General features: G+C 31.6%; 2 protein-coding genes across 3 annotated transcripts; one reads left to right on the top strand and one right to left on the bottom strand.

Moving 5' to 3' along the window:
* Nucleotides 1-2,959: 2,959 nt before the first annotated feature.
* LOC114189103 (probable leucine-rich repeat receptor-like protein kinase At5g49770) lies at nucleotides 2,960-10,093 on the bottom strand. The gene is made up of 19 exons (XM_028077811.1): nucleotides 9,903-10,093; nucleotides 9,556-9,673; nucleotides 9,392-9,463; nucleotides 9,029-9,103; nucleotides 8,854-8,925; nucleotides 8,482-8,643; nucleotides 8,300-8,374; nucleotides 7,916-7,987; nucleotides 7,758-7,829; nucleotides 7,586-7,654; nucleotides 7,410-7,484; nucleotides 7,212-7,283; nucleotides 6,946-7,083; nucleotides 6,329-6,819; nucleotides 6,079-6,246; nucleotides 5,852-5,988; nucleotides 4,289-4,508; nucleotides 3,888-4,123; nucleotides 2,960-3,670 (listed from the first exon to the last, which is right to left on the bottom strand). The coding sequence occupies exons 1-19, from the start codon at nucleotides 9,982-9,984 to the stop codon at nucleotides 3,209-3,211; spliced, it is 2,868 nt and encodes a 955-aa protein (XP_027933612.1). The 5' UTR covers nucleotides 9,985-10,093; the 3' UTR covers nucleotides 2,960-3,208.
* A 754-nt stretch (nucleotides 10,094-10,847) lies between these two features.
* LOC114186915 lies at nucleotides 10,848-13,219 on the top strand. Of its 2 annotated transcripts, none has more exons than XM_028074994.1 (5): nucleotides 10,848-11,321; nucleotides 11,396-11,562; nucleotides 11,913-12,585; nucleotides 12,696-12,787; nucleotides 12,880-13,219. In XM_028074994.1, the coding sequence occupies exons 1-5, from the start codon at nucleotides 10,977-10,979 to the stop codon at nucleotides 13,028-13,030; spliced, it is 1,428 nt and encodes a 475-aa protein (XP_027930795.1). In that variant the 5' UTR covers nucleotides 10,848-10,976; the 3' UTR covers nucleotides 13,031-13,219. The 2 variants fall into 2 exon arrangements, with proteins under 2 accessions (XP_027930795.1, XP_027930796.1); XM_028074995.1 differs by having other exon boundaries at nucleotides 11,402-11,562.
* Nucleotides 13,220-14,710: the final 1,491 nt, after the last annotated feature.

Consider the following 14,710-nt stretch of genomic DNA (forward strand, 5'->3'; position numbering starts at 1 on the left):
TAATTTAATTCCTGTATAGTAATTTCTAACTGACTTAAGGTACAAAAATTCTTATATAGAAAAGTATGGAAGATTTAAGACAGTTAAATTCGCTGATGTAACCACACTGTAATTAATTTGAAAAAATAATGCAAAATTATATATATATATATATATATATATATATATATATATATATATATATATATATATATATATGTATATGTATATGTGTGTGTGAAATTATGTTGTTAAATTAGTTATATTTACATATTTTAAAATATGATAGTATATATCAAAATTATGTGATGTAATTAAATTTTAATAATTTGAAAAATTGTATAAAATTTTGTATGCATGTTGTAATTAAAAAGAATACCAAGTTTAACAATTTATAGAAAGCTCTTAAGGTGTAATTTGATTAATTTTATGTTTGGTGTAAGAGAATTTATTATAATGTAGACTTTTACTTGCTTTTTAAACTTGATAAACTTTTTTTTTTTCAGATCGGGTACCAAATAAATTAATTATTTTATTTAAATTCTTGTTTTATGTGTTTGTTAGATTGTTTCACATGTCAAACAATGAGTCTGACCAACATTAATATTCAATCTTTTCGATTATTTGTATTATACAATTATCATATGATGAAAAATATATGTCGTTTTGATATAAAGGGATAAAAAAAATCTAAAAATACTTCAGGGATTTAAAATTATCTTGGGACTTACTAAATAACTAATTTATCACGTATCTAATTTAAGAGATAAATTTATTGAATACCGAAAGCAAAACTCAATAACTGAAATTTATGTAAAGAAAAGTTCAAATTACTTTTATATATATATTTGCAATTTATTTTTATTTTTATTTGTGTACTTTTAGTTTAGTTCTTATATAGAAACTAAATTAAAAATGTTTGAGCCTCTTTAAACAAGCTTATCCATTATGTGTGTGGTGTTTTGGAAACTGATTGTAATTTTTATTTCATTGGTTACAGATAAATCTGCAATCTAATTTTGATTTATATATATTTAGAGTGGGAGACCATAAAGTCCAAGTCGTCTTCAAAATTTCAAAACCATATAATTGTGATATATTAAAAAAATAAGATGAGGACAATTTTTGTTTCAAAAAGAAAGAAACAATCAAAGGTTGAACCCTAAAGTTAAGCCTATTGTTCTGACCCTTTTAGCCCTAAAAAGAAATTGGGGAATTATAGATTAGGTATTCTAATACTGATTTCAAGTAGAGTTTCACTATAAAATATGCTCCATTTTTATATCATCAGTTTCAGATATAAAACTTTTTTTGGTTAAAAAAAATGTGTAAAAGTGCTAAAATACGGCAAGTAAATTTTGCTTTAATTGATACCCTCTTTAACATATGTAATGCGATTCATCATTTCAAAGAAAGTTGTAACTGTATTATTATAGAAAATAAAACAAATGAACTGTTAACATTATGTAATTATATAATAATTAAGTCATTTTTAATAGTCTGTAAAGTTTTTCTTAGAAAAGACAGTGAGAAGATTCGACAATAATATTATTTTTAATTCAAAACCTTAAAAAATTAATTTTTTTATTGTCTTTTATGTAACTTTTATTCAGTCGAATTTCTAACATAATTAAAGTATATATATATATTTATTTATTTTTTTCTTTTAGTCATCATGATAGTTTGTGCAGCATTATAAATTAGTGACCATGTTGACAAATAGGAATTGGCCGTGACCAAGTCCATTTGATAGAAATTTTGGAAGTGTAAAAAAGTATGGTCATAATAAGATGAGAATTATTATTGTATTCATCACCCCTATGATAACAATGTTTTGTTGTTTGTAATTAAGACAAGAAAATAACGTTTTCAAAAGTCTAAAATTAGAGGGTTGGAAGTGTTAATCAATTAATGGTTTTTGCTTTTAGATTGAAAAATAATATTTTAATACTTAAATTTTGACAATTTTTTTTATAATTTAAAATAATATCTTATAAATATTTTTTTTAAAAAAAAATCAATTAAAAAATATTATTCATAAAAAAATTGTCATAATTTAGTTGTTTAAATTTTTGTTTTAATTAGTTTCAAGTCACTTTAAGTTGTAACAGCACGAGTTGGTCTTCTATGTAAAACCACTCGTATTCAATCAGAATTAATTCTTGAATATGGTACACTCCACTCGTGTCATCACTTAATTCTCTTAATTAACACGTTTCTTTCATAATTCTTTATTGATATGAAAAATACTACCAAAATATTATTCATCACACAAATGTAACATTAAAATTTATTGTTATTTGAAAAATTATGTGTAATTTATTTTATGGAAGAACTATTATGTAGTTTTATATTACAATAATTTCTCTTGTTCACATATCTATCAAGTGGTTTTATGTGTGACATGATTGTGTACTTTGAATAATAATTAATATTTATTTTATTTTATTCGCCATTATAACAAAATTATATTAAGGGATAAAAAATATAAAATTATTTCAAACACTTAGACTTAAATAAGTATAAATAATACTTATTCACGGACTCAAACAATTTTATTTGTTAAGGGTAGGGTTTAAAGGAAAAAATTATTAAATAATAAAAATGAAAGCTAGTTATTTATTAAGCACTTTGGTCTGATTTCCTTTTGCATAATTTGATACGCATCGTATTGCACGCGTAAGTTACGTTTAGACTGTATCATCTAATACATCTTTTTTTTTTATACGATTTTTATTTTTTATTCTCATATTTTACTTGTTGATATGATTTAGTGTAGGTCATTGATTAATATACCATTAATTTTTAAAAAAAAATTCAATAATCAACACTAAATCACATCAAAAAGTAAAGAATGAGAGTAAAAAAACGAAAATAATGATATAATTTTCCTTTATTTATAACATGTTCAAAAGAAGTACATGTTACACAATCCGAGCATGAATAAGAAACTAAAAGTAAACAACAATCTAAACAAGGGTTTTTCCTCAAACTTCAGCTTCAACATTCGTGTTCAGTCTTCAGCAAACAGCATACTACATTATTAACATGTACTCCATTTTTTCTCTTGTTTCTTACATTATTTGCACAAGTTACATTTGAAGATACTTACATGCTGAGAAAACATTACATAGCTCATAAATTAAAAAATATAATCATATGATACATAAAGGTTGATTGAGACATATAGTACAGGACTATCTAATAATTTCTCCATCATAGGCACAATTTATGGACGTGGAAGAATCACACTTGAATCAAAGTATTCATTGTCGTAAGGATGGAGGGAACTTCCCTTGGTTGGATTGTTGTAACTAGATGAAGTGGACCCTGATACTGATAAAATGGGGCTTGAACCAGCCAACTGCACCATGTTCTCAATTTCTTTCACCACATAATTCATTGAGGGCCTGTCAGAACTTGACTCTTCAACACACTGCAAGGCGAGATCCACAAACTTCTCAAAACCATTCAGTGCTGTCCCCAATTCAATTGTAGGATCAAGAACTTCCTCAAGACCACAGAAGCCTTTTGTCTTGTCTATAGCACCCTTCACCACTTTTACAATGTACTTCCCTCGCTCTATTGGCCTTCTTGCAGTTATCAGCTCCAACATTAGTACTCCGAAGCTGTAAACATCACTTTTCTCAGTCAACTGTTGAGTCATATAATACTCTGGGTCCAAGTAGCCCTGCATCAAACCAAAATTCCATTGTCAATTCTTAAACTCTACAATATAAGATGTTAGTGCAGACATATATAGGAGAATTTTTCTGTCTCGTATCCAAATAAGATCATGTTAAACATCATTATGAACTTTAACATCTCAGCTACGCTGACTTATGTCTCGTATGAACCACATTGAATACTGGTGTGACATGTTAAATGTTAGATGAGGATGTACCAACCATTGTTCCTTTGACTTGTGTGGTGATATAACCTTTTGCACCATCACCTAAAGGTTTGGAGAGACCAAAATCAGATACTTTTGCATTCAAGCGTTCATCCAGTAAGATGTTAGTGGATTTGATGTCCCTATGTATGATTGGAGGATTGGCAAGTTCATGCAGATAGTCCAGACCCCTGGCAGCACCAAGGGCTATTTTCAGCCTTCTAATCCAGTCTAATCTGATTCCAGATTTCCCTACACAGACCATAAAAGCAGTTTGTTTTAGTATATTGAAAGCAGATAATGTTTTTGAAGCTCTTTCAAAACAAAACAGTATTGAAAGAAAAAGATTATCATTTAAGATAAATTAGCATAAGCTACACATGCTTTAATGAGGTTGAATTGTGGATAAATATATACCTGAAAGGGTGTCCTTCAAAGTACCATTTGCAACGTACTCATAAATCAGCATTTGTTCTCCTTGCTCGAAGCAGAAACCAATAAGGCTAACAAGATTTTTATGGTGGACCCTTGATAGAAGTTCAATCTCGGTTTTAAACTCCAACCCTCCCTGCATAGATTCCTTCTGAGCTCGCTTGACTGCAATTAGTTGACCGTTGGGAAGAGTTCCCCGATAAACCTGTCAACTAATTCTTTAAGAAACTTCCTAGATGAATATTAAAAGGTTTGGTTTTATAGTCACAAACTTGCATAGGGGGAGTAACAATGTTAGTGGTATATGTGGATGATATTGTAGTGACAGGTGATGATGAAGTAACAGCTATTGAGTCAACACCTAGCCAAGGAGTTGAAATCAAGACCTTGGGAAAATTGAAGATTTTTTTGGAATTAAAGTATCCCATCCCGAAACGGGTATTTTTATATCTCAACAGAAATGCACTACTAACTTTCTTATGGAAATTGGTAAGTTAGCATGTAAGCCTGCAAAGTACACCAATTGGTCCAAATCTGAAGTTGGGAAATGCAGAAGAAGATACTGCTGTTGACTAGGAAATATACAAGATATTAGTTAGCAAACTCATATATTTGTCTCACACTAGATCTCATGTTGCATTTGCAGTGAGCTTAGTCAGCCAGTTCATGCACCAACCAGAGGAGATTCACTTACTAGTTGCACTAAGAATTGTGCAATATCTGAAAGGGACTCTAGGCATGGGAATGTAAATCTTGAAGTATATACAAACGTTGATTATATTGGGTCAATTGTGAATAGGACATCAACTACTAGATATTGTACTTCCCTTGGTGGGAATCTTGTAACATGGAAGAGTAAAAATCAAAAATGTGATAGCAAGATCTAGTGTTGAAGCAGAGTTAAGGGCAATGGCAAAAGGGATCTGTGAACTACAATGACTGAAAATCATCTTGGAAGGCTTAAGAATAAAGTGGGATGAACCAATGAGACTTTATCATGATAATAAATCCCCTATTAACATAACCCATAATCTGATGCAATATGATAGAACCAAACACATTGAAATCAATCTGCATTTTATCAAAGAAAAAATTAGAATTCGTCAAATCTGCATTCCATAGGTCTCCTCTTAAGAACTTTGAAAGGATTGTTTCTAAGCTTGGAACGAAAATTCACCATCCTGAGAGAGAGTGTCAATAATCATATTTTATTATTCCATATTTAACAGATTATCATTAAACTGTATAACATAAATATCCTGAATCGTGGGAATCTAAGTATATCCCTGAATAATAGGGATTTGATTATATCTTGAATCATAGGGATCTGATTACATTTAGTGTTATTGTTATATTTCCAAAATTAGTTTTCCGATCTTGTATGTATATCTTATGTACTCCTAACATTAACATTATTGTACTCTACCCTAATATTTGAGACTCCTCAATTCTGAATTTCTTTGTCCCTTACGACTTTTTTCATATTGGTATATTTGACCATTGCTTAACTACTATAGAGAAATGAAGTAAATAAGAGGCATTCAATACCTTCCCATAACCGCCAGATCCTATATTATTGACTTGTGAGAAGTTTTTGGTGCAGTTCTGTATCTCTTCAAAACTGAAGCGCCTTGCTCCTTTCAACTGTGGGAAGCTACTACTGCTCTCATCCGGATCCCATTGTTCTGCATTTTATGAAATCAAACATTTAAATAAACCCAACTCCTCAATGATAGATAGCTATGAAGAAGGATCTAAGCATACAGTTATTATACCAAAAGGATTGTTTTTCCCAGTTGCTTTTACTGGCTTATTCTTCCTGTGGAGAGCATACACAAATAGAACAAGTACTAAAACCAACAGGGCAGCACCACCAGCTGCAGCTCCAGCTATGATGCCAGTATTTGAAGATTTACTAGATGTTGTCCCAGGACCTTGTAGTACTAAAGGGCAAGAAAAAAAAGGTAGTCTTAAAATAGAGCAAATACTATACTTAATTTCATAACCATATAGAATTGGATTTACCTGTTTCATTCATAAAGTTTTCATAGTCATCAGAAGTAAAATAATATGGTCCAAACATTGAAGGAGGCTTGTATGTTTGGTTGCTGAGAATAAAGCCTACACTGGAGATTCCAGTTCGATTGAAACGATCTTGGCCAGATGGAAATACTTTTAAAGTCAATTCAAGGTACTGATACGTGTTCTTCCTTGGATTGCTTAAAGAAACTGAATCAACAGGTATATCATTAAGTTGAAAAGACTGCATCAGACTTAACTGCAGGGTTACATAGACAGTCTCGTTTCCCAAATCTGAGAAGGAAGGAGCTCTGAGATTTAAGGTTCCTGTATATGGGTATGCACATTTGCATTTGGGGCTTAATGTCTGATCTAAGCTGCAGGGAACAGGTACACAGTTTTGTGGTGGCGTTGAATATGAGTTGTTGTTAGATGTTGTTATGGAACAATAACTCTGTGGAACTCCCGTCTCTTGGCAAATTGGATTATTCAAAAGTCTGCACATATAGAAGTATTTCAAAATAAACCTTGTAAACAAAGACAAGAAGAAAAATATTGAAACTTTACAAAGAAAATTTTCATCCGAGTTATTAAAATAAAATAATCAAACAATCATGGCATACATTATGTTCACTTTAGAAACGTCGATTTGTGGTTTAAACTCTTCAATATAATTAAACTGCAAATCGAGGAGGTCCAGTTGGTCGCTGATGGATGAGCCAATATCTAAAGTGCCATTTAGCTGGTTGTTTTTCATCACCCTGTGGATCACGTTAAGAATTTAACTTATATTTCATTCTAAAAAAGATGAACAGGAATAACTATTGGAAGTACCATATTCAAACTTTGAGGAACAAAAAATTGCAAAAGAATACAGTTTGTTACTCACACTGTCTGCAACTGTTGCAGGTTGAACAAAGAAACAGGAATAGTTCCTTGAAGTTTTGTACCCTCCATCATTCTGCCATACAAAAGAAAAGTATGAGAATTAAGGTGTTGAAAGTTGAAACCTGTGAGAGGAAGGGAAAGCTGATAAATGAAACCGTAGAGAAAGGTAAAACTGATGGATGAAAGTTGAAAGACATACATTGTCGTCAAAGCTGGAAGAGTCGACAACCACGATGGAATGTTTGATGGATCAAAACTGTTATTGCTCACATCTCTAATTTAATTTACCAAGTTAGTCAATGATACACAATTTGCATTCATTTTGAATTACAAATGTTATATAGAAAATAAATTTATCTTAGATAAATGAGTTACAGGTAACTGAGGGAATTCATTCCGGTAAGGTTTGGGAGGGAACCAGACAGGCGATTGTTGGACAGGAACCTGACAGACACGAAATAAAAATCTCCTTCAATGTAGTTAAAATTTATCATAATTGATATTAACACACACCAAAAGAAAATTTATCATAAATTTTTCAACTTACAGTTCCCTAACACTTGTAAGATTGTTGATGTTCTCAGGCAAAGATCCACTTAAAAAGTTGTTATCAAAACGGCTGCAGCCACAAAATATTTCACTATTTCAAGACAAAAGAAAACAAATTCTATTTACTATTTTAAAGTATGAGATATGGATACTCACACCACCTCCAGAGACTTGACAAGGCCAAGTGTAGATGGAATGCTTCCAGTAAATCGGTTGGTTTCAAAAAGCCTGCCAAAAACATTGTATACATTAAATTCATCATTTTCATTTATAGAAAAATTAAGTGTTTGTTTACTAAAACTCCTCGTAACCAAGTTGACAAAAATTCAGATGCATGAAACTATATAGAGATTAATTTCCCAAAGTAAATTTTTTTCCAATATGGACTAATAGAGTTTCTAACAAGAAAAACCAATAAGGCCCTAATATAATGTGGCCTCAAGGTAAAATTCGATTGGGGATATGGCATGTGCCTTTTGTTGTTACTGAGCTTTACAGCCATGCAAAACAAATTCCAGAAAATATTGGGGTGGATCTTACACATGAATGAGAGACATTTTTGAGCTAAAAAGTTGAGCAGGTATGTTTCCTGAAAGCTTATTCACCCCAAAATGACTACAAAAAAAATGAAATATATCAGAGGGATTTTGGTAGACATAAAGCAAAGTATATTGTAAAGAGAAAAAATAATGCCAACTTTTGCAAAAAGGTATTTCACATACAAATGCTTTGTGTTGTACATCATGTCAAGACCAGGAGTAGTTCCATTGGATATGGGGATGGGCCCTTCAAGCTGGTTTTCAGCTAAGTCTAGCCAATACACATTTGAGAGATTTCCAATGGCAGCTGGAATTGGACCAGTGAATCCATTGGAATTTAAAGATCTGCAATTGAAATAAACTTTTTTATGTTAAAAGATATCTGTAGCATTAAGAATAAGGGACAGCAAAAACAAATAGATGTATGATACTCAAAACCTAGTACATATGGGAAGTAAAGGACTCCAAATGCTATCCTGATTAGTAGGTTTCTTGGTTAAGCTAAATAAAGAGGCTTTTATGCATATCTTCTAAACTAAATCAAACAACCCTTACAGGAAGACAAGCCGTTCTAGATTTCCAATTGTAGCTGGGATAGGACCAGTGAAACCACAGTTAATAAGAAGTCTGGAAAATAAAATAATAAAGAGCACTGTTAGAGTTGTTCGGTCAAGCTAAATCATATTTGAGTTCTGATCTTAAGTTCTTAACAACATTCATACTGACTTACAAGTTTCTCAGCTTTCTCAAGTTTCCAATGTTATCGGGAAGTGGTCCAGTTAAATTCTTATTGTAAGACAGATCCCTGCAAAGAAAAAATCAACGAAGAACAAAGTCACAAATCAGGGAAGTTGTAACAGAAAATGAAATGAAGACTTCATGCAATGCTTAAATAGCATCCAAAAAGATTAATTTTCAGGATGCTCAGCCATCAACAATATTTTGGCTTATATTCCACACGTTCAAAAGACAAGTTAAGATATTTGTTCATGTCAATACTAATCAAGTAATAGGGTTGAAGCTGATCACATTTCAAATCCATTTGTATGTGACTTGAATATAATGTGATACAACAAATAAGAAGAAAACTTACAAGATCACGAGTTCAGAGAGTAATCCAATATCTGAAGTAAGCTGACCAGACAAAGCCATGCTTGCTAATGATCTGAAATGGTAGCAACAAAGTTAATATCAAAGAAGAAACTTCTGGAGAAGGTAGCAATTTCAAATGAAACTAAACTTTGAAAGATAAAGTACATGGAGGTAATGCGTGAATTTGTACACTCAATGCCATCCCAACCACCGCAAGGATTTGAACCCACCCAATTAGGTGGAGTGTTCTCCCATTCACTCATTAGAGTCAGCAGAGCAGTGTCTGCGTCAGAAATTAAAAAGCAATGAAATTCATACTGAATCCTCATACAAAAACTTTACAGAAGGTAAGAGTGAAAGCTTGAGGCCTATTTTCAAAATTTGATTCTCATCAAGTATTCAGATTTCATTTTGCAACTGAGAAACAGTTTGAATATTTCTGATATGAATATATGTAGACCAAAAATGCCATTTGGATGATGAAAAAAGTATTTGATTACAACTGAACTTACAATCCGAATTTGCTGTATTCGCTAGTACAATCAACGAATGAGTGAAAAATAGTAGTAGGAATACTAAAGCTCTTTCACCCATGATCCACTTAAAGGATGACACAAAACAAAAATTGGCTACTCATACAACTTTCTAATGCTGAATAAAAAGATCCTTTGTTGAAGCATTCAGTGCCAATCAGGTGAAGCAACCCACCACTTTACGACATCTATGGAGAAAAAGTCAACAACCTTATAGTTCTTCCTTTTACCCAGTGTTGGTCTCATTTAGTAAAAAATTAAAAGGATAAACATGTAGAAAAGAACTGGTACATGGTGATACAATTTAAAACAGCCACTAGTAAAAACAATGATGCACATTCCTGCATCACTTGAACAAATGACCAGAAGGATTAACAACATACTAAGTCAACAAACACACCATATTAAAATCACGCTAATTTACCAAGAAAGAAACCGGCTAGCTGTGTATCATGAATAATTTTTTTTTTACCATCTACACGAAATCTTCGATGAAGCAGAAAGGTTTTGAACTGTGGCAATAAGGCATAATAAAATAGTTGTGATTGTCCACCAATGAAAAAAGTTGACTTTATCAGGTTTTGAATGCTTCCTCGCCAACTTAACTCTCTCACTGCCTAAATCCTGCAGACAATCTTACATGTCATTATCTGGCTACAACATGTACAGAAGATATCTACGTGCCACATAGTTGACTTGCCCTTTCCCTCATCAGAAGACTACGACACAAACAAAAACTATACTAAAATAAACGACAACATTAACTTCAACTTTTGTTAACGTGGAGATAAAGCAACTAAACTAAATTTAAAAAGAAACAATAAGAAAGTTACATAAAAAATTAACAAAAAAAACTTTTGACTGGTTCTTCATGTTGCCCCTGGTGTTAAAAACTAATCTTACAAATATAACCATATTTTATACTTTAAAATTGAAAAACAATTTCACTCACGTTCCAACTCTCATGGAACAACACCTTCCACTTCGCACAGTTGCACTACACTCACTCACACATTAACCTAAGAGAAAAACCAGTTTAATGGTTGGTTTGGTATGATCGGAGAAGAAAATAAGATCATTCTAATGGAGGACTCACAAAACCAGGGTTGCCACCCAGAAGGAACCGCATGGTTCGAATTCCACATGGAGCTTCCCTCCGAAACAGAGCCATTCCAGTTGGAGCAAGCAGTCTGCAGTCACGGCTTCTTCATGATGGCACCCAACCACTGGGACCCTCTCTCCAAAACCCTAACTCGTCCACTCCTTCTCCACAACCCTTCTTCTCCTTCTTCTTCTTCTTCTTCCCTCCTCGTTTCCATTTCCCAGCGCTCTCAATCGCTCGCCGTTAGGGTTCATTCCGTCCATTCCATCTCTCCCCAACAACAGCGTCACATCACGGTACTCAACTCTGTAAAAAGTCGTTTCTTTTCGCGCTATTCGTTCTTAATTCGCTTCTTCCGTTGCCGTTGTAGGCTCAGATTTCCAGAATGCTGCGGCTGTCCCAAGCGGAGGAAAAGGCCGTGAGGGAGTTCAGAAGCGTGCACATTGATCATCCAAATAGAAGCTTCGGTGGAAGGGTGTTTAGGTCTCCCACGTTGTTCGAGGACATGGTTAAGTGCATACTCCTCTGCAACTGCCAGTGAGTCGTGTCTGGGTAAATAAATATTTTTGTCGTTAGATGTGTAAATTGGTGGCAATAGTTTTATAGAACAAAAATTATCATTTACCACGGAATGTGTAAAGAGTGTAATAGATAGTTACATTTTGATGTACAATTCAATGTCAAATACCAGTTAGCAGAATGGAATTCAACTTAGTTGTTGCACTTTTGTATGCATTGGATTAGGTTAGAATTTTTGTTGTTTCAGAGATTAAATTGTGTCACCTATTTGACCCTTTATTTGTTCTGTTCCTCACTTCATTGGCTTGGAAAATGTTATTTTTGTCAATTGTTGTGATGGGGTTGAGTGCATAAACAAAATCTTTCAGGTGGCCAAGGACATTGAACATGGCTCAGGCACTCTGTGAGCTTCAATTTGAACTGCAAAATGTGTTGCCCTGTGCTGTTGTAGGGTCGAGCAATCCAAAAGTTGAAGCTGAGGGGTTCGTTCCAAAGACACCAGCTTCTAAAGAAAACCGGATAAAGAAGGCACAACCAAAGGGCACGCTTCTTAAGAAGAAATTAGAGTTGGAATTGGAATTGGAAGTGGATGGAAATCTGCAAATTGACAACCACGTGTTTGATTTAAGTTCCGACACAACCTCACTTCCACCAGATAATGGGGATTCGGAGATGCATGGTTCAGATGATTCATGTTATCAGTTCCCCAATGAAGGAGAGTACTTTGACCGTACTGGAAATTTTCCTTCCCCAATTGAGCTCGCAAACCTTAGTGAGAGTTTTCTGGCAGAGCGATGCAGACTTGGGTACAGAGCACGTTATATATTAGAACTTGCGCAGGCCATTGTTGAAGGAAAAATTCAATTAGAAGAGCTTGAAGAGCTGTCGAAAGATGCAAGCTTGTCCTGCTATAAGCAGCTTGGTGAACAGCTCAAACAAATTAAGGGGTTTGGTCCATTTACTCGCGCCAATGTACTCATGTGTTTGGGATATTATCATGTCATTCCATGGGATTCTGAAACTATTAGACACTTAAAGCAGGTGCTATCTACTTGCTTTTTCTGTTTCATTATGTGTATACTCATCTCAGGTTTCCTTTTCATTTTGTCTATTACAAATGCCCTTGATGTGTATGAGATGTGTTAATGCAGGTTCATTCAAAAAATACAACCTCTAAGACAATTGAGAGTGATCTTGAGGAGATTTATGGAAAGTATGAGCCTTATCAGTTCCTGGCATTCTGGTAAAATTAATATGCCTCAGTCTGCAACTTCCTTTTTGTTCTCTGGTGTTATTTTTAGGTGTGAGATTCCTTACTCAAGTTCTTTTAACCAGGTCTGAGATATGGGACTTCTATGAAACAAGGTTTGGGAAGATGAATGAAATGCATTCTTCTGTTTATAAACGTATAACTGCCAGTAATATGAGAAGCACTGTGAATGCAACAAACAAGAGGAAGAGACCATCACGGAAATGCCAATGCTGAAGTCCTACTCCAAAAATTCACTCTTTTATCTTTACTTTTTTGTAAGCAGTTTTCGTTTTGTTGTTGAGCTAGTTGGTGGTATATCTATCTCAACAAAGTTTTGGGGTCTGATGTAGAAGTAATTTATTGCTTCAAGTTTGTAAATACTTTGTGTTTTTGAAGAGACTGAAATTTCTCTTTTACTGTTAACTTCTTATCTTGTGAGTTAACTTCCATAGATTATTGCTTCACTTTACTAGATTGGCTTTTGTTTGATGACATGAAAAGGGACATGAAGTAACAAAGGTCTTTTTGAAGACTTGGAACATGACATTAAATAAATTCTGACATTAATAACATTGAATTTCATGACATTAAATTTTTTTGTTTAGTTACTTTTAACTGTACACATATTTATCATTTAATTTGTTTTAAAACAAAATTGCATGCATAAAAAATATAAATAACAGTTATATAATATTTTTAGACATTTTTTTCTTGTAAAACAACATTGATTATTGAGATTAAAATTTATTGAATCTTGATAATTAGTATGTATTAAATTTTACAAAAGTTTATAATTAATTGTTATATTAAATGAAATCTGACTTAATAATTATTAATGTAGTTTTATTTTATTTAAAACACAAAAATGTTCATAATTATAGAGTCGTGTTTAATATTTTATTTAATATTCACCAATCAAAATTAAAAAATAATTATATTTTAATGTTGCTAAAAATTAAAATATAATTAGACATGAAAAATTTAAATAAATAGAAAAACAAACAAAATTAGTGTTAACATTTAAAAAGTTTTAAAAAAATAAAATATTAATTTAATATTTCATTAAGATTCCTTTATTTGACTTTTTATAACATTTTGTAACATTCCTCTTAATTTAATAAAATCTCTTGTATTAGAAAAATATATAACATTTAAATATTTAAAATTCTTAAATACAAATACATAAAACTAGCAATAAGTTTAAGATGTATTTTTTTATATTTTTTAGTAAAAACCTTAGAAATTACAAAATATTTTTTTTTATCATAAAATTATTGTTTACAAATTTTCAAAGTATATTTTTGACTTTATAAATATATATTATTTTAATTGATGAAATTAATTATTCCAACTTTTAACATAAAAATAATGACATCAATACATATTAATTATTTTTTAGTTAGTATCTTAAAGAAACCAGTTAACATTATCCAAATTTATTTAATATCACAATTAATTAACTATAAATTTTTATAAGATTCGATGTTTATTATTGTTTTTAACCAGACCCCAATATTAATTAACGTGTACTGACTATAAATATACACATATATACAGAGAGAAGATTTCTTGATTTGTTTCCACGTTTCCTTATTTCTAATTTATTATTTACAATATAATTATTTAATTTTTACATGTTTTATATAAAAGTATTACAATAGTTATTTCTTTTTATTTTTTATTATTATTTTCTTTTTTACTATTTCATTTTATTTTTAATAAATATAAATTTATTTTATATATTCATTTAATAATATTATTATATTATTATTTAATATCATAAATATTTAAAAAATACGTACGTAACACTTATATTTACACTGGTTATTATAATATGGTTAGATCCACATACATAAATGTCTATATTAGTTGTTATTTAGATATCTAAGATTAAACTGAGAGTATCTAAAATAG

This window comes from Vigna unguiculata, chromosome 6, assembly GCF_004118075.2.
Source record: "Vigna unguiculata cultivar IT97K-499-35 chromosome 6, ASM411807v1, whole genome shotgun sequence".
In the NCBI taxonomy this organism is placed as follows: domain Eukaryota; kingdom Viridiplantae; phylum Streptophyta; class Magnoliopsida; order Fabales; family Fabaceae; genus Vigna; species Vigna unguiculata.